General features: G+C 36.6%; 2 protein-coding genes and 1 non-coding gene across 5 annotated transcripts in view; 1 reads left to right on the top strand and 2 right to left on the bottom strand.

The window, feature by feature from the left end:
* LOC105475041 (transmembrane protein 167A) overlaps positions 1-20,197 on the bottom strand; it is a 28,203-nt gene extending 8,006 nt beyond the window's left edge. Inside the window, exons 1-3 of the mRNA XM_024790779.2 lie at positions 20,065-20,197; positions 7,724-7,833; positions 4,596-4,630 (exon numbers count right to left, since the gene is read on the bottom strand). Of these exons, the coding sequence (XP_024646547.1) occupies positions 4,596-4,630; positions 7,724-7,833; positions 20,065-20,067 (148 nt within the window). The 5' untranslated portion in view covers positions 20,068-20,197. The remainder of the gene's footprint in view (positions 1-4,595; positions 4,631-7,723; positions 7,834-20,064) is intronic.
* LOC112425486 (small nucleolar RNA U109) lies at positions 6,923-7,057 on the bottom strand. Its single transcript, XR_003016542.1, has one exon. It is a non-coding gene; the product is annotated as a small nucleolar RNA U109 (small nucleolar RNA).
* Positions 20,198-20,274: 77 nt separating the features above from the next.
* Positions 20,275-23,507, top strand: part of LOC105475044 (X-ray repair cross complementing 4) — a 292,455-nt gene continuing 289,222 nt past the window's right edge. For 2 of the 3 annotated variants that reach the window (XM_071098712.1, XM_071098707.1), the window contains exon 1: positions 20,275-20,359. The gene's annotated coding sequence lies outside the window, so the exon portion shown is untranslated. The remainder of the gene's footprint in view (positions 20,360-23,507) is intronic. The other variant, XM_071098710.1, reaches the window with a different exon arrangement.

Here is a 23,507-nt window from a genome sequence, read left to right as displayed (position 1 = left end):
ACAGAATTGGCAAGAATGAACATTTAAAATGAACCATTCAACCTATGGCATTCATACAGTCAAGAGAGGAAAATGGAAATAATAAATAAATAGTCAAAAAAAAAAAAAAAAAGGACACTAGGCACTATTTATAATTAGATATAAAAATAGATCATACTACAGGAAATCATTAAGAAAGATACAAACTAGACATCTTAAACTGAGCTATACTCTTTTCAAGTAATAATTGTGAACAAAGGGGCTGTTTGGGTGGGCTATTAAATGGAACTGTATGCACTTCTCTCATTACATAAGATGGATTTAAAATACCTTAATATTTTCTTTATGCATTAGCAACTTAATAATAAAACTGAGATGATAACTATGCGTCTTAACTCCAGACCTGCTCTTCCATTATGTTCTCTCTTTCTACTTTACTTGAGGTATTCTGACCACCGTTTCTTGGCCATATTCTTTTTCAGAGTAACTTGTCTCTGAAGCATGCAGTTTGGTGTGTATATATTTACATTTATCACTAACTATCAGTATTAACCATTGAGGATGCTCTTTTGTCATTCTTTTCTTGGTTCTTTTTGAAGTGCTTAAGATTTCTCCTATTATTTCAGGATTTGCAGTTGTTCATAACTGAGTGCCAGATAAGTCTGCATCACAAATTTCTGTAAATCTAGACTAGCCCTTCTCAACTCCAGTACTATGGACATTTTGAGCTTGATAATTCTGTTGTGATGGATTCCTTGTGCATCCTAGGACGCTTAGCAACATCCCTCACCTGTACCCACTATATGTCCCTGAGTCCAGTTGTGACTATCAAAGCTGTCTCTCTATTTTGCCAAATGTCCCGGAGTGGTAACTACTTATCTAGGCTATATCTGTGATTTTACCAGTTTAAGGTAATGATACTTATTACAAAAGAAAGACTTACACATGTCACTATAATAGAGAACAAAATATGACAGAACACTGAGGAAGAATAGCTGAATCTGTTAAAATCATACTTATTTCTCTGGAAGATAAAGTCTGTTTCAATAGTCATTATATCAGTATTACAGCCTTGAAACAGGCACTTTTCTATGAAGTCTTTTACACTTACTCTATCATTTGCCATGACAAGAAACTGGAAAGGCCAAAGAACCTTATGATTTCATCATCACAGATTTAGAAAGGACTTCTGGATAATTTAGTATTATGCTTACAATTTCCACCATTAATGGGTCTTTCCTATCATTAAAAGCTTAAGGAAAGAAAACCTGCTCTCAAAATTATTTCAATGGCGAACAACATATGAACCTTAGACGATGCTTTAAAGATTTGAAGACTAGTTATACTATAACCATCTTCAGACAAATTACATCAGTTCTCAGTTTCTCTTTCAAAAAATCTCTAAGTACAGAATATTTCATTTTATTGTGCTCTGCAGATATTGCCCCTTTGAAAAAAAACTGTCTTATGGCAGCCTTGCATTGCACAAGTCTATTGAGGCCATTTTTTAAAAGCAGCACGTGCTCAATTTGTGTCTCTGTGTCATATTTTGGTACTTCTCCCAATATTTCACACTTTTTCATTATTATTGTATCTTTTATGGCGATCTGTGATCACTGATCTTTCATGGTACCATTGCAATGGTTGTGGGGCACCATGAACTGTGCTCATACAAGATGGCAACCTTATTTGATACATGATACACCAATAAGAAACTACAGCAAGTTATGCAGAAACTAGCTAAGATAACCAATGAAAGTAGCTAAACTAAACAACAGATGAATTTCAATGTAGACAAAATTACCTTCTATTGAAAAAGATGGCATCTAGGAATTTCACAGCTAGAGAGGAGAAGTCAGTGCCTGGCTTCCACCGCTTCAAACAGCAGGCTGACTCATGTTAGGGGCTAATGTAGCTGGTGACTTTAAGCTGAAGTCAATGCTCATTCACCTGCTGAAAATTCTACAGCTTTTAAGAATTATGCTAAATCTGCTCTCCCTATGCTCTAGAAATGGAACAACTAAGTCTGGATGATAGCATACCTGTTTACAGCATGGTTTACCTAATACATCAATGGAGGAAGTAACCGCAGATAATGGCGAAAAGAGGAAGAGAACTGTAATTAGAAGGGGAGCCTGAATATGTGATTGAATTACTATAATCTCATGATGAAATCTGAATGAGTAACTTCTTACGAACAAAGAAAATGGTTTCTTGAGATGGAATTTACTCCTGGTGAGGATGTCGTGAACACTGTTGAAATGACAACAAAGGATTTAAAATATTACATAAACTTAGTTGATAAATCAGTGGAGGGTTTGAGAGGATTGAATCCAGTTTTGAAAGAAATTCAACTGTGGATAAAATGCTACCAAATAGCACTGCAGGTTACAGAGAAATCTTTCATGAAAGGAAGAGTCAATCCATGTGGCAAACTTCAATGTTATCGTATTTTAAGAACTGCCAGTCACCCAACCTTCAACAACCACCACCCTGATCAATCAGCAGCCATCAACATTGAGGGAAGACCCTCCACCAGCAGAATGATTGACTCACTAAAGGGTCAGATATAATCACCAGTGATTTTTAGCAACACAGTATTTTTCAATTAAGGTACACACATTGTTCTTAAAGACACACTGCTACTCCACACTTAACAGACCACTAATCTATACAAAACTTTTATATGTACCAGAAACCAAAAAAATTTGTTGACTTGTTTTATTGTGGTGGTCTGAGATTAAACATGCAGTATCTCTGAGGTATACCTGTATTACAAATACTTAGTTTGTATTTTTCAATCTCATGAGGTTTGTCTCCTTTATGGACCATCTTCTAAATTTTCCACATCTCTGAGAAGTTGAAAACCAAAATAAAACACAATACTCTAAAGGGCACACAGTTTATCTAATGGAGATGACTCTTCAATTCTCCATCCTATTTAAAGAGATTAGTTGTGAGAATTTAGGCTGTTGTCAGACTGGCTAACAACACTAAATGTCAAACGTAGAAAAAATATTTTTTATTATAAAAGTCTAACAGGCTTTATGAAAGAAAAAAGTAGTTATGCATAAATTCAAAGTTAGAAGAAGAGTACTGAAACGAAAGAATTTTTCGTTGGCCATGCAAATGATTCCAAAGAGGACAGATAAGAAATACCCAATTTCAGTTCAAAGTGGTATATGTACAAATGCCTTGAGTTTTTCTTTTTTTTTGAATTAAGAAGGTTTAAAAAGGATGTAATTTATTATTCAAGAATACTGATGAACGGCTGGGCACGGTGGCTCATGCCTGTAATCCCAGCACTTTGGGAGGCCGAGGTGGGCACATCACGAGGTCAGGAGCTCAAGACCAGCCTGGCCAACATAGTGAAATCCCGTCTCGACTAAAAATACAAAAAATTAGCTTGGCATGGTGGTGGGTGCCTGTAATCCCAGCTACTTGGGAGACTGAGGCAGGAGAATTGCTTGAACCTGGGAGGTGGAGCTTGCAGTGAGCCGAGATCACACCACTGCACTCCAGCCTGGGTGACAGTGCGAGACTCCATCCCCCCCCCCCCAAAAAAAAAGAATACTGATGAATGATGCAATAAAATACATTTTAATTCATTCACTTAATCATTTGAGAGTCTACTTTGTGCTGGGCACAGTGTCAAATGTTGCATATACAGGGCGACTGGACAGGAGTATATTATTAACTATAAAAACATATATGATGTTACTCATCTCTTATCATGGAAAGTTGTAAGACAACCACATCTACCTTAACTTTTAATTGCTTCTTGGTCTTTTAGCTAAGATCAAGGGTAGTACTTTAACTCAGGTCAAACAGTTTGGCTATGACCACATGGGTTCAACAGACAAAACAGTTAAACATTCTGTTACTTAAAATAGGGCAATACAGTGATTATGTTTAGATAGCTGCTCAGACAGACTTTCATTAGATGGGAATACATCCTAGTTATCAAAATGGTATACAATATACAGAACAGCGTGCTCTATACTTCCATACTGTCAACATGTGTGCATAAAACCACATACATTTATTTCCCCCAATACCAGGAATGCATGGTATTTGATATCTAAATTAGAGAGAATTTCTATCTCTGTGTTAATGAAGTATCCACCAAATCTAGTTTTATTCTTTTTTAATGTTGAGACAGAGTCTCACTCTGTCACCCAGTTTAGGGTACAGTGGTATGATCTGGCTCACTGCAATCTCTGCCTCTTGGGTTCAAGAGATCCGTCTGCCTCAGTAGCTGCCTAAGTAGCTGGGATTACAGATGTGTATGCCTGGCTAATTTTTGTATTTTTAGTAGAGACAGGGTTTCATCATGTTGGCCAGACTGGTCTGGAACTCCTGACCCCAGGTAATCCTCCTGCCTTGGCCTCAAAAAGTGCTGGGATTACGGGTGTGAGCCCCCATGCCTGGCCTACGCCTTATGCCCAAATAGCATAAGGAAAAGAGCTTGGTACAACTTATAAACTTTTGCAAAAATGCATAAAATCGGGAAGCCTGCCCTTTAAAAATTAACATACGATTTGTGCGATTATAACATAAGTAAATTGGTCAACAATTTACAGCTGAAGAAGTGGAGGGAGATTATAGAGACTTACCAATTCTGGCACATTTCCAAAATATACCCAACAATCTGCATAGAATAAAAACAGAAAAAAAGTAGCTATTGATTACTCAGAAAGGTAAATCATTCTCTTGATATCATATAGGGAATTAATTGTATATTAACATATTAACCTTTAACACTTTGCTTCAAATTTGAAATCTGCTTGTTTGATGTTGAGCCACTATCCAAGTATGAAAGTAGGACACAATGGCATATCAACCATCAATGTACAGAAACTGCTATGAACTGGAATATAAATAGTGTCATAGGTCAAATCCAGGGCAAATTAATGAGAGTCGCAAAAATTTGCATAAGGGTTTACTATTCAGTTAACTTAAAGTACTCTACTTTCAAAAGCATAGAATGTACATGGCAATTTAAGCATCGATTTTGATAAAATGTTAAATGAACATTTTTTGGTTGAATGTGACACCAAAAACATTCCTATACTAAACTTTAATTTCATAGAGAATGTAGCTCTAAAGTTAAATAATCCATAATAATGAATTCCAATGATGTTATTTAATTATGTGTCATTTACTAAGAAGGAATTAAAAATGTGCCTATATTTTCAATATAAGTAGAAAATCTCCTAGTTTAGAGGACACTCTATGTGAATTCACTAAATATGGCATGTAAAGCACATATTCTAGAAACAAGTATTAGAATGGAGACATATATTTCAATTGTATGAATGAATACATTATGAATTACATATTATATGGAATTATCACTTATTTGGCATGTATAACAAATCATTTTTGAAAAAAAGACCAACTGAGTCATCAATGAATAGAGATATCTTAAAAAGTAACACCGAGGACATTACTTTATTGGTCTGACAAAGTAAAAGAATTATAAATAGTGTCACATATGGTTGCAAATCAAGATAAATTAATATTATGTTATATAAACTAGAATTATTATCTCAAGAAAATCATAATACTTAAATTCCAGAAAAATTTATAGCATATTCTTTTTTTTTGCCGAAAGAGATGGCTGGCTAGTGAATCATTACATCTGAATGGGTAAGACTGACAGAAAACTCTGGTCAGTTAAGTTCTACATATGTTCCTCTTCTGAAGTATAACTTCCTGACCTCAAAGTAAAAGGTCTCTTAGCCTATCAACCATCAATGTATAGAAACTGCTATGAACTGGAATATACACAGTTTAGATTAAATGGAATTAGGCAAAAACATGAGTTTATTTCAAAGTATGAATATTCTGACAGGCTAAACAATTTTACTATAGAAATAAAATGACAAAAGCCATATACATCCCTGAAAATAAGCTAAAATAAAGGCCAAATTATGCTTAAATTCTATACTACTTACTGGTTGCATAACTGTGAGCAAGGTATAGTACCCACCCTCAAAGGGTTGTTATGAGGATGAAATGAGTGATTATACAGAAAGTCCTCAGAATGGTGACTTACATGTACTGTGTTCATACATAGGCTAAAGGTACATATGATGATAACTCTAGGTATCACTTAAAATTGGCTAACATTTCTTCATCAAACAATGGAATAGGTCAGGCATTTGCAAAGCCATGGCTCCTTCATTCTAGAACCCACCGAAAACCACAAGATCAAAAACTCAAGGTCTTTTTGGGTCTAACATTCTAGAAGTAACAAAATATCATTAAGAAACTGGTACAACAGGATTAATATATTAACAACTTTTATAAATGAATAAAGAATACTAACTTGGTAACTAAGAGACTTATCAGCACCACTTTAATTTTTTCCACATATTTCTCTACCTAGATATATTTCTGTAATACCCCAATTTTACTTTTACTTACACACACACACACACACACACACACACACACACACGAACCCTGTTAGTTGATTAAAAAAATGTAATTATGTTGCTTAGTTATTATGGCTAAATACCAATAAGTATATCTGCTGATAATGCTACCAGGTCTATGAAACCAGGATAAAGACCATGTAGTAATCTTCTCTTCTGCTGCTTAGTTCTATATTATTTGAAGTAGCAAAAACTGAAGTAATTTTAAACAGTGAAGTCATCAAGAACTTGCTTTATTCAATCTGTCTAGATACCTCCACCTAACCATGGTATATATTCTCACTATAATAAAAGATTATGAGTCTCATAAAAACACGTAATTTTAACAGAAAGAGACTAGGCCTATAAAAATTTCTATACAAAATAATTCTTAGCTATAAATCAAAATAAAATGGTGCTTAACATGTATATAAGTAGAAATAAAGGTTTTTAAACAAAAAGCTTTCAAACAGTTGACTGTATTAGTACATATTTTAAAATGTAAAAATAGGCAGGCTGTTTTATGTAGGAGAACTATACTACCACTCAACCTTTACTAGAAAGTTGGCAGTCCTGAGAACTCCTTTGTTAATGTAGCATGTTATGAATATATTCCTGCTCCCAAAGGAATGAGGAGCAGACATTTCCACATGCAACCTACTTGCTTTTGAAGAATTTTCGTAATAGCATAGGGAAAGGATTCTACTACTATGTAATTATTCTTTAATGAGATAAACACTTAAATATCTTAGATGGACATTATGCATTATATTAGAATTCCATTAACTCATCAATAGGAATAAGTGTTTACTAGAGTCTACCATACGCTTTAATTCTAAGTTTACAGTTGGCAGGTACAGAAGGGAAAGATGAAATGAAACTTTCTACTTGAATAGAAAGACTTCCTGTACAGCTAAGCAACAAATAATATAATTTCAACAAATCGGTGAATATTGAAGAATAAATGCAATAGGACTTTACTGAAAAAGGTGGAATGAACAGAAGACAATGTCTACAAAGAAAATGGAGTATTATCATAAAAACTGATGGACAACTAACATGTATTTTCACCTTCAGTAGGTTAAATCCCTCATGCTGTTTTTTACTCTAACACATATTAGGTCACTTCTGAAACTTATCTTTTAGTTTAGTAAGATATTGTGAATATAAAGTTTTTGAATTTTTAACAGGAAGAAAATGAAAAAAGTTATTACAAAACCAAATTACATGTAGGAATTAAATTATGTAATAATTTATATGTTAACTTACATTCAACATCTGTAAGAACTAATTTAGGTGATTAGACATCATTAGTAACATACCCCGTTTTATTTCTGTCCAGGAGGCTGGGTGCCAAGGATCGAATATAAGCACAAGTACATATAAGCAGCAAGATTACAGTCAATAGACTCTGAAAGTTGAAAATGGCAGACTAGAAAGAAAAAAAAAAGAAAAATTAATATAATAAAAACTGCATAAGTAAAAAATATTTGACAATTCCACATTTAGAGTCATGCTTTTATTTCTTCAAGAAGGCAAGCAGAACGACAAGTCTTGCAACATTTAAAACCAGAATCTTGAGGTATTCTACAGTCTTCAAGCTCTGCCAATAGCTAGTTTTATGGCCTTAGCGGAATTACCTTTTCTAAGTCTTTGGCTGGGTGGAGAATGGGAAGACAGACTTAAATGCTAACTAAAGTTTCTTTTAATTCTGAATTTTTTTTAGGATAAACATCCTTTAAATTTAAGCTATAATTTTCCATGAGTTGACAAATACTAGGCTAATAGATTTTGGAGAAAGAAAGCAAGTACCTGCACTTTCACTGTTGGATTTTTAAAAGTTATTCATTACAGGTTGAACATCCCTAATCCAAAATCAAAAATGTTCCAAAATCAGAATTTTTTGAGTGCCAAAATGATGGTAAAGAAAAAATGTTCATTGGAGCATTTTGGATTTTTGATTAGAGATGTTCAATAAGTAAGTATAATGCAATTACTCCAAAATCCCCCCAAAATCTGAAATCCAAAACACTCTGCCTCCAAGCATTTTGGATAAAGATACTTAGCTGGTATTTAATAGTTCGAGTCCTATTCAAAAAGTTAAAATTTAACACAGGAATCACAAGAAACCATAAGTTTCATAAGTTTTCACAGTCAAACAAAATCATAGATTTCCAGTTAAAGTAAATGGAGGTGGACTTATTCTATTCAAAACTCAGCTCTAGCATCACCTTTTTAAGGAAGTTTCCTTGAATCCATCTGCCTCCCTTCTCTTATTTTATGTAGAACTCCCTTTTCTATTCTCATAGCAAACTGTTACCTTTATAATAATATTCATCTCTGAAGGGTGGACATTGTGTTATCAGGTTATCAGACTCTGAATCTCCAGCACCAATCATATGCCTGTCTCATAGTAGAAGCCCAGTAAGAGATAGTTGAACAAATAAAATGAAATTAAGAAAGTGCAAGAATATTACTGTATATGTAAAAGAGATAGTTGAACAAATAAAATGAAATTAAGAAAGTGCAAGAATATTACTGTATATGTAACAAAGTAACATTTTCATCATATATAGGTAGATAAAATATGTCAGTCTCATACAACAGTTAGCAATATGCTTGTTTAGTAAACTTAGAGGCACTTTCTAAAAAACAAACAAAAAATCAGGAATGAAACAAAGAATAAGACTTATGAAAAAACTTAGTTACATAAAATTGGTACTTGTGGCTGAGTGCTTATTTGAAAAGTCCTAAAGAATTTAGTGAGAAACAATTATAGATCTTAAGCAAATTGAGTAAGGTAGCTGGGTACATAATTAAAATATATACATCAATAGCCTTCATAATCATATTATCATTCAGGAGAAAGGCAATGAAAAAATGAGCATCCAGAACGAACAACTAAAATACCTAGGAATAAGCTTAACAAGAAACGTGCAACATCGGCATCAAAGAAAAAAACGGGCAAAATCTTAAAACATATGGAAGAACATAAAAGTAGAAGAGACTGTTGCTATGGTTTAGAAATGGTTTTCTTGTCACTACCAAAGCTCCGGTTGAAATTTGATCCCCAGTAAGGTAGTGTTGGGAGGTGGGGCCTAGTGGGAGGTGTTTGGGTTTGCGGGGTAGATCTCCCATGAATGTCGGGGTGCTATTCTGCAGTTAGTGAGATCTCATAAGATGGATTAGTTTTCCAGGAAATGAATTCTTTCCGGAGAGAGTAGGTTGTTATAAAGCCATGAGCTCCTCCCTCCTTTTCACCACGTCTGTTTCCCCTTTGACCTTCTCAGCCATGTTGTGATGCATAAAAGCCCTCCCCAGAAGGAGGGCCAAGCCCTACTACTCTCAGCCTGCACAACTGAGAGCTAAGTGACCCTTTTTTCTTAACCAATTACCCAATTTCTTTTTTTTTAATAGCAACATAACATGGATTAAGAAACCTGGTATGCCAGGTTTTTATACTGGAAGGTAACATTGTAAAGACAACCTATCAATTTAAAGTGAACCCAACACCAACAAGTTATTTTTTAAACAGACAACTAATTCTGAAGTTCATATGGAAAAAATAAAGCAAGAATAGCCAGGAGAATCTTAAAAACAAACAGACAACTACTGTTCCAATGTCATTTTAATCTTTTATATATGTTTATGATAAATATGTGCAAACTACTGAAAAAGTTTTAAACACTATATACATTATTTACCAATATTCTCAAGGACAAAAAGTGCTTATGCACAATGCTAAGCAGTAGGCAAAAGGGGATCAAAGATTTCAGACAGTACATCTTAAGGTATGTAAACCTCTATGCAAAGCAAGTGGGAAAATGCTGTGATTATCTCTGGATAGTTTTTTGGTGGGGGTCGGGGGACCGAGTCTTGCTCTGCTGCCCAGGCTGAGGTGCAGTGGCGGGATCTTGGCTCACTGCAACCTCCACCTCGTGTGTTCAAGTAAGTCTCCTGTCTCAGTCTCCCCAGTAGCTAGGATTACAGTCATGTGCCACTATGCCTGGCTAAATTTTGTGGTTTTTTTTTTTTTTTTCTTTTAGTAGAGACAGGGTTTCGCTGTGTTGGCCAGGCTGGTCTCCTGATTTCAAGCAATCTGCCCACCTCGGGCTCCTAAAGTACTGGGATTACAGGCATGAGCCACTGTGCCCAGCCATCTCCGGATAGTTTTTAACCTAATTCTCAACTTTTCTGGATTTCTCAAATTGTCTAAGTGATACTTTTATGGTCTGAAAAAGACAAAAATGATTTGTAATTACCAGTTTAATACCTGTTTTTCTCTGCATAATTTTTTCATGGATATAACAAAGATAAAATTTAATGTATCTTGGGATTTAATTAAATTGGGTTTTAATCTTAAACCTGTGAAAGTCAGTGATATACATTTTATAACATAAATCAGTGAATTAGCTCATGATCAACTGTAGATAAAAAGCACAGTATCTCACAATGCTTACCTCTCAAAGGTCATATTTTTAATATGTATGTGAATATATTAATAAATAATATTGGATGACCTCATAGAAAATAAAGCAGATTTCCTCCCAGTCATCATAACTACATGTGTATTTAGTATCCACTTTGTCTGAGAAATGAGGCACTGGAGATTTAAAAAAAGGCACATGGTATGATTCCTTCCCTGCAGTTTATGGCTAACAATAGCAATTACTGATATTCACTGAGTACTTGTTTTGTATTATCCTCATGTATCTGGGGTAAATGTTATTGCCTGTATTTGATACATGATTGTTATTACCTGTATTTTATACATGAGACTGAGGCACACAGCAGTTATAATCAAGTTAAAATAGAACATGTACTTTAAAAAGTACAGAGCAACTCATTGTTGAATGTGGAAGTGAGCTATGCAGACAAAGAATGACATTTTCGTAAGAAAAAGTCAAGAAAGACTTCATGTAGAAAGCAGGAATGGAGTCAAACCTTGAAAGGGCACCATTCAGATGGGCAAATAGCAAGCTCCAGAAGAGAAAAAAATGTGGGAAAAAAAAACCCTAAAGAGAAAGTCATTACCATGTTCAGGGAATAATGAGAATCTTACTGTATTTTAAGCAAAAGATTCCTATAGTAAAATGGTTGGAAAATAAATCTGCAAAGTAGGTTTATCATCTTCCTAATGCAGTATCTAAATTCATGACTTTGTAATGTGTTCTCTTTTCTTCTCCAAATGTGTTTTTAAAGAAACATGCTTAAATGACATCATGTCCAGGATTGTTTCTAAATAATCCAGTGCATGTGTGGTGGGAGAGGGGTAGGGCTGACGATAAAATGCTGAGAATATGAGGGTTCATTATAGGCTTCTACCTCTTTATGTCTGAATGTTTTAATAGAAGATAAAAAGGCACTTAAAAACATGCCTATTATGAAAGTAGAGTGTGTATATACGTTTGTATGTGAAACCATTTACAAAAGAAAACCATTTACAAGTATGAAATATATGATATATACAACTTTGTTCTGGGGGTTTAAAGACTCTAAAGTTTAAAACAAATAATCTTAGGTGGTAAGTCTTTTAGATGTACTCAGACTCTGGTCAAAAGTGTGTTTCTAACTTATGGACATTAGCCTGCCACCTATAGCATTCCCCTTAATGCTTAGCATCTGTTGTCTGGTGATATAAAATTTTAGTCTCGGGGTTAAAGGAAACAGATGTTCCTCTTCAGCGAAAAAATAATTGCAATTTTCAACAGAAAAATGTTATTAAAAGGGAAAAGAGGAATCTAAGAAAAAGGTAAGCATATTTAATCACAAAATAGAGGAAAATATGATAAAAAGGTGGTAAGTCAAATTCATTTAACTTGTTTAATTTTTTTCAGGGCCTTTAAGTCATGAAACCTTTTTCAAGGTACTCTATTGAGTTCTGCACTATCTGTTCTTGCCTGCTTGGTGAACTGACTCATCCGTCCAACCTCAACTCAAGATGCACCTCCTTTGATGTCTTCCCTGTTCCCACTCTCCATACCAAGCAGAGTCAGGATTTTTATATGTGTATAATACATACACATAACAAGGTGTGTGTTACAGAACACATACTGTACTGATTGTCTTCTCTATTCTATTGAGGTTTTTATCAATCCCCTGTGACTATTAAAATATAGTACACAGAGAAGTCACTGAAAAATGTCAAATGAACAGGAACTTGAATACAATTAGCAATAATGAACATTTTAACAAATCCAAGAACATACTTGGATTCCAAAGAAAAAATGCACATTCAAAAACCAGTGTAGATCAGATTGCTGAATTCTGTTAGCTCTTCAAGAGAAACCTCCATGTACGGCTTTGCATTTATGTTTACTTCTCAATAATATCTTGGAAAATCAAGCAGAAAGATGCAAATTTCCTTATATTTATGTTAAGGACCTAGGCTGTAGGGTAAAATAAACACCTGAGGTAATTTCCATTCAGTATCCACATCTTATATCACCTCCTGGAATTCAGATTTTTTATTCTATCAAGCAGCAAGCTTTGAAGGTGCTTGCACACTGGAGAGTGTGTGTTCTTCTGACTTCTTTTAATTCTTAAGAGATATACAATTTCAAAAGATCTGTAAGACTGAGTAGGATTACTGAGAGCTGTCATTCTTCTAAAACACGGTAATGCAGGCCCCGAAATGATTTGTCATCAAGGGCTCTTTTATTAACCCTTTGCATTGTAGACTTATCTGACAACTCATAGTCAATGAGATCTTTTGATACGCTTGAAACAACTAGTGTTACTGCAATGAGTTAATTTACCCAAACTGGAAGGAAATAAACTTGATGAGTCAGTTACTTTATTTGATCATTTTGAAGTAAATCACATTTGGTTAGGTGTTTTGAAATAATAAAAATAATTCACAGACTTTATTTGGCCACCACTACAGGAGATGCAATAATTAATCAATGAATAGATGGAGGTTGGTCAATGAAAAGCTAAGGAAGGGTTCTAGACATGAAATTACTTACAATGTTGACAAACCTCTACAAAATGTTCTATTCTCAAGTCTATTTGAAAAATTAGAAATAAGTTTTCAGATTTTTAAAATCATTTTATTTATTAAGATATAACTTCTCATTTTCAGAGTCATTTCTGAACACTAAAACTATATTCATTAAGTCTGATTATAAGTAAGAATTCAATATAGAGATTTTTTAAAAAGATGAGTAAAATACTTCTAAGAGCTCAAGGTATTTATTAACAAAACTTTCAAATAAGAAATCTTAAAAAGAAACCACTGAAAACATTAGGAATAGAAAATGGAAAAAAAGGAATTATCCAAGCAATATAAAAGTGCAAAAAGAAACAATGAGAAAAGCAAAAGAAATATACACATCAATATGATAAACAAGCTGTGCCTAGAGAGTGCTCAATGACTGGTTACTAAGCATACTTAATCTGCAGAGAGACTAAATCTACAGTATTTTCATTAGTTTTGGATCACTTGGACACTATGTAGCTTATTTATTTTTAGGATTACCAAACAAATTGTTTAACAAATTTGTTGATTAAGCGCCTTGTTTATGCATAACACTGTGTTGGAGCTTTAAATGTTGACTGCCTCTTACATGGGAAATAAATTTTTATTGACATACTAATTCCTCCAGTTTTAAAACAAAAATTAAATATGAAAGACAACATTTTAAAACTCCAAATAGTAACAGTTTTACTTGTATTAGTATTTACTTCTTTTACATGAAACTAGTTTATCCCTTTTTGGGGGTGGAAGGGAACACAGAAATGACACTCCTGACCTGATTGTGATAAAAATTATTCAGCATTAGAAAAGTGGGTCAGCATTTATCATTTAGAAAATCTAGGTCAGGTCAGCATTTTCCAACTAGTCTCTTAAAACGGAAAACATGAAAATGCAAGGATTAGTGTGCATATGAATGCACACACACGCATATATCTAAATTGCCCAAAGTAAGTAACCAGTATTGGTTGAAAAGATTTCCACTAATACATAAAAATTATCTACATTCTCTTTTGGCGTTATTAGCATATACATTTAAACTTTGTTGCTTATCACGTGGTAGGGTGATATTGTACCAAATAGACAAGTAACCTTAGTTTAATTTGAGAGCAAGAAATCAGGCTTGATTAATATTTAGATACGAACTCATCACCCATCGCTTCTCAGCAACAGTGGCCACTAAACATTTGGGTTAATGAAGTAATCCAAGTATATAAATTTGACCTTAGATGAATCAACATCTCATATCTCTACCTGTCAGTTTCATTTCATTTGTAAAATGAGGGGGCTGGATTAAATAACCATTTGTTACAACCAGTCCTATTTTTAAAATGTACAGAGACCTTTTCTACTTAATACTTTCCATTTAACAACTTTCATGGATATGATGAGTAAAACTACAGTTCAGAGTAGAAGCACCTGAACTGTTTTCCACTGGCAACACTGATTTTGTAGCTATTTTCATCTCATTATCATGGTACCTACAATTAATTTGCTATGTTTGTGCTGCTTCGTTTTGGAGCTATTTTATACACACCTCAGATCTAAAGATAAGGCAAAAGGGTGTCAAGAGTTATTAAGAGAAGGCATACACAAAACAATGATAAATGGTAGAGTGAAAAAAATTAGAATAAATGCTTCATATATGTCTTTGATAAAAAGATTGGACAAGAGAAAGTATTCTGAAGGACAAAGAGCAAAGCCTGTTGTAAAGTACTTTGACCTTGCAACCAAGAAAAAACAAAGACTGATAAAATGTCCTATTATATGGTATAAAATCTAATTGCTTATTAGAACCACTTGGAGCTTAAAAAGCCCTCATTGCCCAGAAATTTGGATTTAACTGGTCTGGGTATCTATAGTTTCTTGAAACTCCCTGGAAGTTTTGAGACGGAGTCTCGGTCTCTCACCCAGATGGAGTGTGGTGGCGTGATCTTGGCTCACTGCAACCTCTACCTCTTCGGTTTAAGCAATTATCCTGCCTCAGCCCCCTGAGTAGCTGGGATTACAGGTGCACGCCACCACGCCTGGCTAATTTTTTTGTATTTTTAGTAGAGATGGGGTTTCACCATGTTGGTCAGGCTAGTCTTGAATGCCTGCCTCAGCCATCTGGAAGCTTTTATTTGCAATTGGTATTCAAAAACTTTGCTAGAGAAGACCAGCACCCACATCAGATTCCTATTAGCCTAATGCAGTGGTTATCAAAAGTGTAGTTCATGGAACCCTTTCATGGGTTCATAAGATCAGAACTGTTTTTATAATACTAAGATACTTGCCTTTCAACTGTGATGCCATTTTCATGGATGACGCAAAAGCAATACTAGCAACAGAATTATTATCTAAACTGCTACGTCCTCACCCACCCATGACATAAAAATGTTGCTTTTCTTCTTAATATTTTTGTGCAATTAATGATACTGTTGCATAGAAAGGGCACAGCATTTTGTGACGAATCGGTTCAGTTTAAATCTTAGCTCTGCTATTTATAAGCAGTGTGATCTTGGGCAAAGACACTTAGCTCTCTGCATCTGTTTCTTCATATGAAAAATATGGCCAATAATACGTCTTTAATAAAACCTTGTATAAAAAACACCTATCAGAGTAGGTGCTTAACCAACACAGTAAGTCCTCACTTAACGTCATCCGCAGGTCCTTGGAAAATGCAACTTTAAGCCAAAAGATGTGTAACAAAACCAATTTTACCATAGGCAAATTGATACAAACACGAGTTAAGTTCCGATGGCATATTTCTGGTCACAAAAGCATCACCAAACTTCCAAATAAATATCAAAACCCTTCTAATATTAAACACTGAAATAAATAGGAGTTATACATCCACTTAAGAAAGATTAATAAAAACAAGTAAGATAGCTGGCTTATTTCAGTACACTGTTGAAGGTGCCGGGAGCCATCTGAGTAGCTTTGAGTATAGGACATCATTCCAGTGCAGAGCACTCAAACTAGGAGAGTGTAGACACCTCAACAAACCTAATCTTCTATACATCTCTGGGATGTGGGAAGGAACTGGTGTACCCAGAGAAAATCCATGCAGACATGGGAAGAACAGACATGAAGACAACATGCAAACTCCACACAGTGGCCTCAATTGGAAATGGAGTTTCTTCCTCATAAACGTTGAGGATCTGCTGTATTTCTTTCCCATCCAATAAATCATCCAAGCTGGAGCTGTGCTTCATCACCCTTCACTAAGTACCTTCAAAATGATTTTCCTAGTTTTCCTTTCCTTTCAACCCAACGGCTCATCAGAGTTGAGACATTCAATCATCGTATACCTGAACTACAGCACTTGTTTTCAAGCTGGTCTCCCAGATTCTAATCTTCCTCCACTTAAATATACTCTCTCCATGTTGTTACCAGTTGGTTTTCTAAAATGCACACCAATTTTATTTCCCTGCTCCAAAGCCTTTATAAAGTAAGCAATTAAACATCATCAAAATATAAAGTCTTCGGCATGGCACAAAGCTCTTCAAAATCTGGCCCTAATCTTTCTAGCCTCATCTATACTTTTTTTTTTTTTTTTAAATTCCTGCCACATTGAGGCTCCATGCAACTATTGAACTTCATGCCTTTTGTTCCCATAACTGCCATTTCCTTTATCTATGGGATAGAGATCGCTGTCACCTCTAGCTAATGACCCTAATACTCTTTAAAATACAGGTGAGAGAGAATTATTTTCTTTCTTGGGGACATCTCTCAAGCAGTTCCCAGCCAGTACTACTCCTTCCACTGTGTTTAATGATTTTCTACATATCTTCCACTACAAGAGGAGAGAAAATACTTCACATCTATTCTCTGGAGACTCAGTTTAATTATGAAATGTGGGCAATCATTCCTACTTTGCGGAGTTTGTGAAAATCACTTAGCACACTAAGACAAAGACATGAAAATAAACTCTCTTACAGTCAACCAAGTAAAGGATGGGAACTGGGCATGATTTCTAACTCTGTTTGGCTCATTCTAAACCTATGCTCTTTCCACTACACGTGTTGTCATGCTACATCATAACAGACAACAGATGGAATTCACTTATTTAATCATCTCCCCCCACTGGACTGTGAAATCCCTGAAGACACCGAGCATGTCTGTATCCCCAGACTTTTTTTTTTTGAGATGGAGTTTCGCTCTTGTTGCCCAGGCTGGAGTGCAATGGCGCAATCTCGACTCACCACAACCTCCGCCTTCTGGGTTCAAGCGATTCTCCTGCCTCAGCCTCCCAAGTAGCTGGGATTACAGGCATGCGCCACCACGCCTGGCTAATTTTTTATTTTCAGTAGAGATGGGGTTTCTCCACATTGGTCAGGCTGGTCTCCAACTCCCGACCTCAGGTGATCCACTCACCTCGGTCTCCCAAAGTGCTGGGATTACAGGTCCAGACTCTTAATGGCGTACTAACTCTAGCTGGCACTATGACTGTAGAGATTAAAATACCTAGTCTTTAAGAATTCTGCCTACAGAGGGAGAAATGTAGGCAACACCTTATTGCTGTTTTCTGTGAAAAGGGTTATGCTAGAGGGATACTGGAAGTATACATGAATATCCCTATAGATACCTAAAGAGAGTAGAAGAAAATAGAAAGGGTTAAGGGAGGCTTTTTGGAAAGAGATGAGACATGAGAGGAATGTTGAAGGATGTTAGGCATTGGGGGAAACAAGGCATTCTGAAATTTTTTAGAAGTATTAATTCACAAGTGCTACAATTACTGTTCATCCTGACAGATGTAAATTACTGCTGATAAACATTTTGTCCTTGAAATGCTTTTTAAAAAGATTCTTGGCCGTAGCGGTGGCTCATGCCTGTAATCCGATGGCATATTTCTGGTCACAAAAGCATCACCAAACTTCCATATAAATATCAACACCTGGGAGGCTGAGGTGGGCGGATCACGAGGTCAAGAGATCGAGACCATCTTGGTCAACATGGTGAAACCTCGTCTCTACTAAAAATACAAAAATTAGCCGGGCATGGTTGTGCGCGCCTGTAGTCCCAGCTACTCAGGAGGCTGAGGCAGGAGAATCGCTTGAACCCCGGAGGCAGAGGTTGCAGTGAGCCGAAATTACGCCACTGCCCACTCCAGCCTGGGCGACAGAGCAAGACTCCATCTCAAAAAAAAAAAAAAAAAAAAAAAAATTCATTAAAATACAGTAATTCAGGTTTATTAAGTCATTAGCATTGGGTTACCTCACAAATAAACTAAGTTTAGGTGCAAACTCAAAGATACTGAGACACTAATCCATTTCTCAAACCGCTAAGTTAGCCTCCTTGAAACCTCACTTCGTAGCTCTGCCAACAATGTACTTTTCACATCTCACAGCAATAAAAAACCACCTGCCAGTTGTTTCTGTTTTCCACCTATGTCTGATTTATATATTTATATTAATAAGGAACAAATTACTAAGACTTATTTCATCCTCAGTTATGTTGTGTTTCTATCGATAACAACATGAAGATTTCGGGCATCTGGACATTAAAATAAGTTTGAGTCCTGGCTTTACAATCTACTAGGTGTGATCCAAGGCAAGTCAATCTCCTCATGTTTCACTTCTTTCACTTGTAAACATCTACTTAGAAGTTGTGGTGAACTTGATATTTCCATGCTTATAAACTGATTTTTTGAAAAAAGCCTGGTACATAGGACTTGATAATGAATGAAAGTATATGCTACTTTTGGAAAAACAAGCATGACAAGATAGTTTATATACCGATGATCTTCAGCACAGTATATGCATCTTGTTTTTAGCTAGTCTGATATTGAGATAATAAAAAGAGTTATCTTTGACTTGCACTACGAGTAAAATAATTCAACTTCAGTTTTTAGAAAGATGTAAAAGAATTAAGAGTGACAGTCTTGCTAGTCTCAACTGCCATCTTCCCATCAGGTGGTAAATTCGTCCAGAGAAGAAACTGAATTATTGCTATATGGGATTCTGTAGCAACTTCCGTAAACGTGGGCTCATAATTTTTCACCATGAGACTCAAGCTTTTTGGAGTCATAGTTGTTTTTGGGTCTATTCGCAGGCATGCATCCTTTGCCCAGAAATATACACATTTGGCAAATGGACTTGGAGGTGAAAGAGGAGGAAGGCCTGAGGCTAGACACCACTCCAATAAGTATATTAAGCCCCTAGAAAAGCAATCCGCCTTTGCAGAGAACTCTTAACTATTAAAACCTATAGCTTGTAAAGTAGCATTTTCAAAGTTGAGAGAATAATGTGGAAGGGTCCTGAGAGGCTATTGACTAAACAGCTGAAAACGAAGGTATGGAGTTTGGTGCCAAAGGAACCTCCCCACAAAATCAAACACTAACACCAGAGTAAAGCCCCTAGGGTGAGATAAGGAGATGCAAGAAAACAAGCGGAAACTCGAGAAGCTCTAACGCTTCAAAGCTTCAATGACCCCAGATAATCTACGTAGCCAACGTGTTAAAACACACCAACGCATTTTTTTTTTCCTAAACAAAGTAGGAAAGCGGACTTTGCATGAGGGGCGGGCTCCGCGACCCAGGAGTCTTTCTTGGACAGTCCGTCCTGATTCTCTCTGGTTGACCGTGGAGGGACCACATGGCTCCAAGGCCCACACACCCCGGGCTGCCGCACAACCTCCAGCCCTAGTCTAGACCCACAATCCCTTCTCGAAGATTAACCTCGACCCGGCAGCCCCAATTCTTACCATAGCGAGACCGGCGATACCGCAGCCACATCACCCTTCCGGGCCCCAGGCGGAAGAGGCTGCACGCCCCGTCTGCCCTTTTCGCCCTCTCCAGCCGTCCGGTTGGGCTTGTCACGGCACCGCCTACTGAGTCGGGCGATTAAGACGCTAGGATAGGCTCCTCTCCACCGGAAAAGGCGGGATTTAGACCACGCCCCGCAGACCGGCGGAAGTAGCTGATGCTCTCATTGGTTGCAAGAACTTGATCTGTGAAAGCGGGCGTTTCGGAGGAGACCGGAAGTACAGTCACGGAGAGGTAGGGTCCGGAAGTGGGGCTGCCTCTTTAAATAACAAAAATATGATTTTCTCTTTTTATCTTTTGCTTTCTTTTTAAAAAAGTTCCCTGCTATTTACCCCTAGAACTCCACAGTGTGAGATTCCCCCTCAATTTGTGAGCTCCCGCGCCTTCCTCTTGTGGGCTTTTGGGGATGCTAGGGTTTCCGGCATCATCCTCAGGGTGCGAACCTACCTGTTCACCTTCTTTTCAGTTTCTCTATTTGCATCTGGGGGATTCTTGGGAATGCGAAGCACTTTTGAAATGCTCTGTGTTGGTTGTGGGATTGGGAGGACAGTTGAATCCAGAGGGTAGTGAGCATTTCCCCAACACCGGCCTGTCCTTTCAATCCCCAGATATTGGTCAACTGTGGGTTCCATCCAGGCATCGTGACTGAAACGTACTAGGCAATTTGGGGTCAGGAAAGAACTTTCTGTGGTAACCAATGGGAAGGAACTGCCCTTTACGGACTGCAGCAATTGATAGGTACTTTAGAGAGATCAACTGGCAAGACAAATGACAAGCCAACTTTTAATCAGTAGTAGAATTTAGCTTTTTCTGATGTTAATTATCCCAATAGGTGAGGTTCTGTTACACACACACACACGCACGCACGTTTTTCTTTCTGCATTTTATCGATGGAGAAACAGGAGCTTTGACGTGTTTGAATTTGCGTAGTTCTTGGAATTCTGATAAAGTATTAGAAAGGAGAATTTTTCACTCTTTGCCCCCTTAAGGCAACCTTTTGGCTCTAAATGTGTGGTGTATTTTTTCTCAGGCAGCAGAGGGTTCTTTTCAGAATGTTTTCAATTTTTTATTTATTGACTTAGAAGGTGGATAGAGAGAAGGTAACTCAGGTGAGATGTTGGTTTACGAGCTGTATTCGGCCTATGAGACCGTTTTGTATTTAGGGCAACACAAATGATTAGAAGATTTGGGATTCTGCTGTTTGTGTTTACATCGTTCACTAGGGCACACAACGGTTTTGTTTTAAACTCTAACTAACTTGATATTTGAGTCTGTTATATTTAATTGTCAAGAGTTGGTCAATTACACAAATTAGCAAGTATTTACTGGGTGCCTGCTTTATTCATAGATCTTGAGATTGCAGCATAGGAACAAAGATGGTCTGTTCTTTTAAGGAATTTAATAACGTTGTGGGAGAGGGGAAAAAGAAAGGTATAAAAAAAATACAGTACTCTCCACCTGAGGAAGAAAAAAGTCTTTTAATGTTCTGTCTTGTAATTCCTTTATATTATACCTTTTAGGTCTTGCCATTCAAATTAAACAAACTTGGTTTAGCTATGGAAATTATGTTGTGCAACTTATCGAGCTTGGCTTTTAGGGTAGTAAATGTGTCTGTAGACATAACTGCCCTTGCTTTCATGTGAAGATTGTCTTGATCTTTGTTACACTTAAGAGTAATACTTCTGTATGAAGCTCTGCTTCAGGCTACCTGTGAAGAGCATCAGAAAGCTTAACTTGTAGAGATCACAATTGATTTGCTATGTCTATATATTTTAATTAACTTTAGGCCATGGCTTCTTATGTACCTGAGCTTCAAAATAGTAAAGAACGACATTGCCAGTTTTTAAGTTATCCATGGAGAGAAACATATGTGCCAATAAATGAGGCTGAACAATATGTATAATGTTTATTGCATTTATGTAAAACATCAAAGTTAATCTGACGTGAGTTTTTTTGGGAGGTGGTAGTTTAGCTGCATCGTCTTACATAAACCTGCTACTTTTTGGTTTTCAGATTATATCACAATTTCAAAAGTCTTTCTGGCAGCTTTGCAATGAATCCTCATTTAAAACCATCTTGGATCCTTTCCTTACTAGAAATAAAATCTGACTGTGTTATTCCTTTGTTCAAAAATTATTATTTATTTTATTTTTGAGACAGGATCTTGCTCTGTTGCCCAGGGTGGAGTGCAGTGGCACAATCATGGCTCACCCCAGCCTCAACCTCCTGGGCAGAAGTGATCTATCCTCCTCCCTCAGTATCCCCAGTAGCCGGGACCATGGGTGTATGCCACCATACTTGGCTTAATTTATTTCATTTTTTGTAGAGATGGGGCTCACTATGTTACCTAGGCTGGTCTCTAACTCCTGGGCTCAAGTGATCCTCCCGTCTTGGCCTCCCAAAGTGCTGGGATTACAGGTGTAAGCCACCGTACCGCGTCTGACCTGTTTAAAAATTTTTATCTCACCTGCATCTGGAAGAATATTTCCAACTTTGTTTTCTTGGGTATATTCAAATCATATGTAAAAATAGTGATATTTATATTTTTCTGTGGAGCCAGTGCAAAAGCGTCCTCAGTGTTATGAGGATTAAACGAGTTATTACAAGTAAATCATCTAGGCAAGTGTTTGGCATACAGTAAGCACTCAGAAAGTGTTGTCTATTGTTGTGCATGGCTTTGGTAAATTAAAAGTCTCTGGAGAGGAGGAATTATAATGGAGGAACTGTTGAATTGCATATATTAGGCACTAAATACAGTAGTCTCTCCTTATCTGAGGTTTTGATTTTGACAGTTTCAGTTACCTATGATCAACCACAGCCTGAAAATATTAAGTAGAAAATTCCAGCCGGGTGTGGTGGCTCATGCTTGTAATTCCAGCACTTTGGGAGGCCAAGGTGGGCGGATCACTTGAGGTCAGGAGTTCGAGACCAGCCTGGCCAACATGGTGAAACCCAATCTCTACTAAAATACAAAACTTAGCCAGGTGTGGTGGCATACACCTGTAGTCCCAGCTACTCAGGAGACTGAGGCAGGATAATCAATTGAACCCAGGAGGTGGAGGCTGCAGTGAGCCGAGATTGTGCCACTGCAGTCCTGCGTGGGCAATAGAGCGAGTCTCCATCTCAATTAAAAAAAAAAAAAAAATTCCAGAAATATTTCATACATTTTAAATGGCATGCCTTTCTGAGTTGTGATGAAATCTTATTCCATCCCATTCCATTCAGCCTGAGGCCATGAATCATCTCTTTGTTCAGCATATCCCTGCTGTATAAGCTTCTTGCCTTTTAGTTGCTTGGTTATCAGATTGATGGAGGTGGTATCACAGTGCGTGTGTTCTAGGAATACTTATTTTACTTAATTATTGCTTCAAAGCACAAGGGT

This window comes from Macaca nemestrina, chromosome 6 (genome assembly GCF_043159975.1).
Source record: "Macaca nemestrina isolate mMacNem1 chromosome 6, mMacNem.hap1, whole genome shotgun sequence".
NCBI lineage: Eukaryota > Metazoa > Chordata > Mammalia > Primates > Cercopithecidae > Macaca > Macaca nemestrina.
The sequence above is the reverse complement of the archived record's forward strand: the minus strand, read 5'-3'. Positions and strand labels throughout refer to the sequence as shown.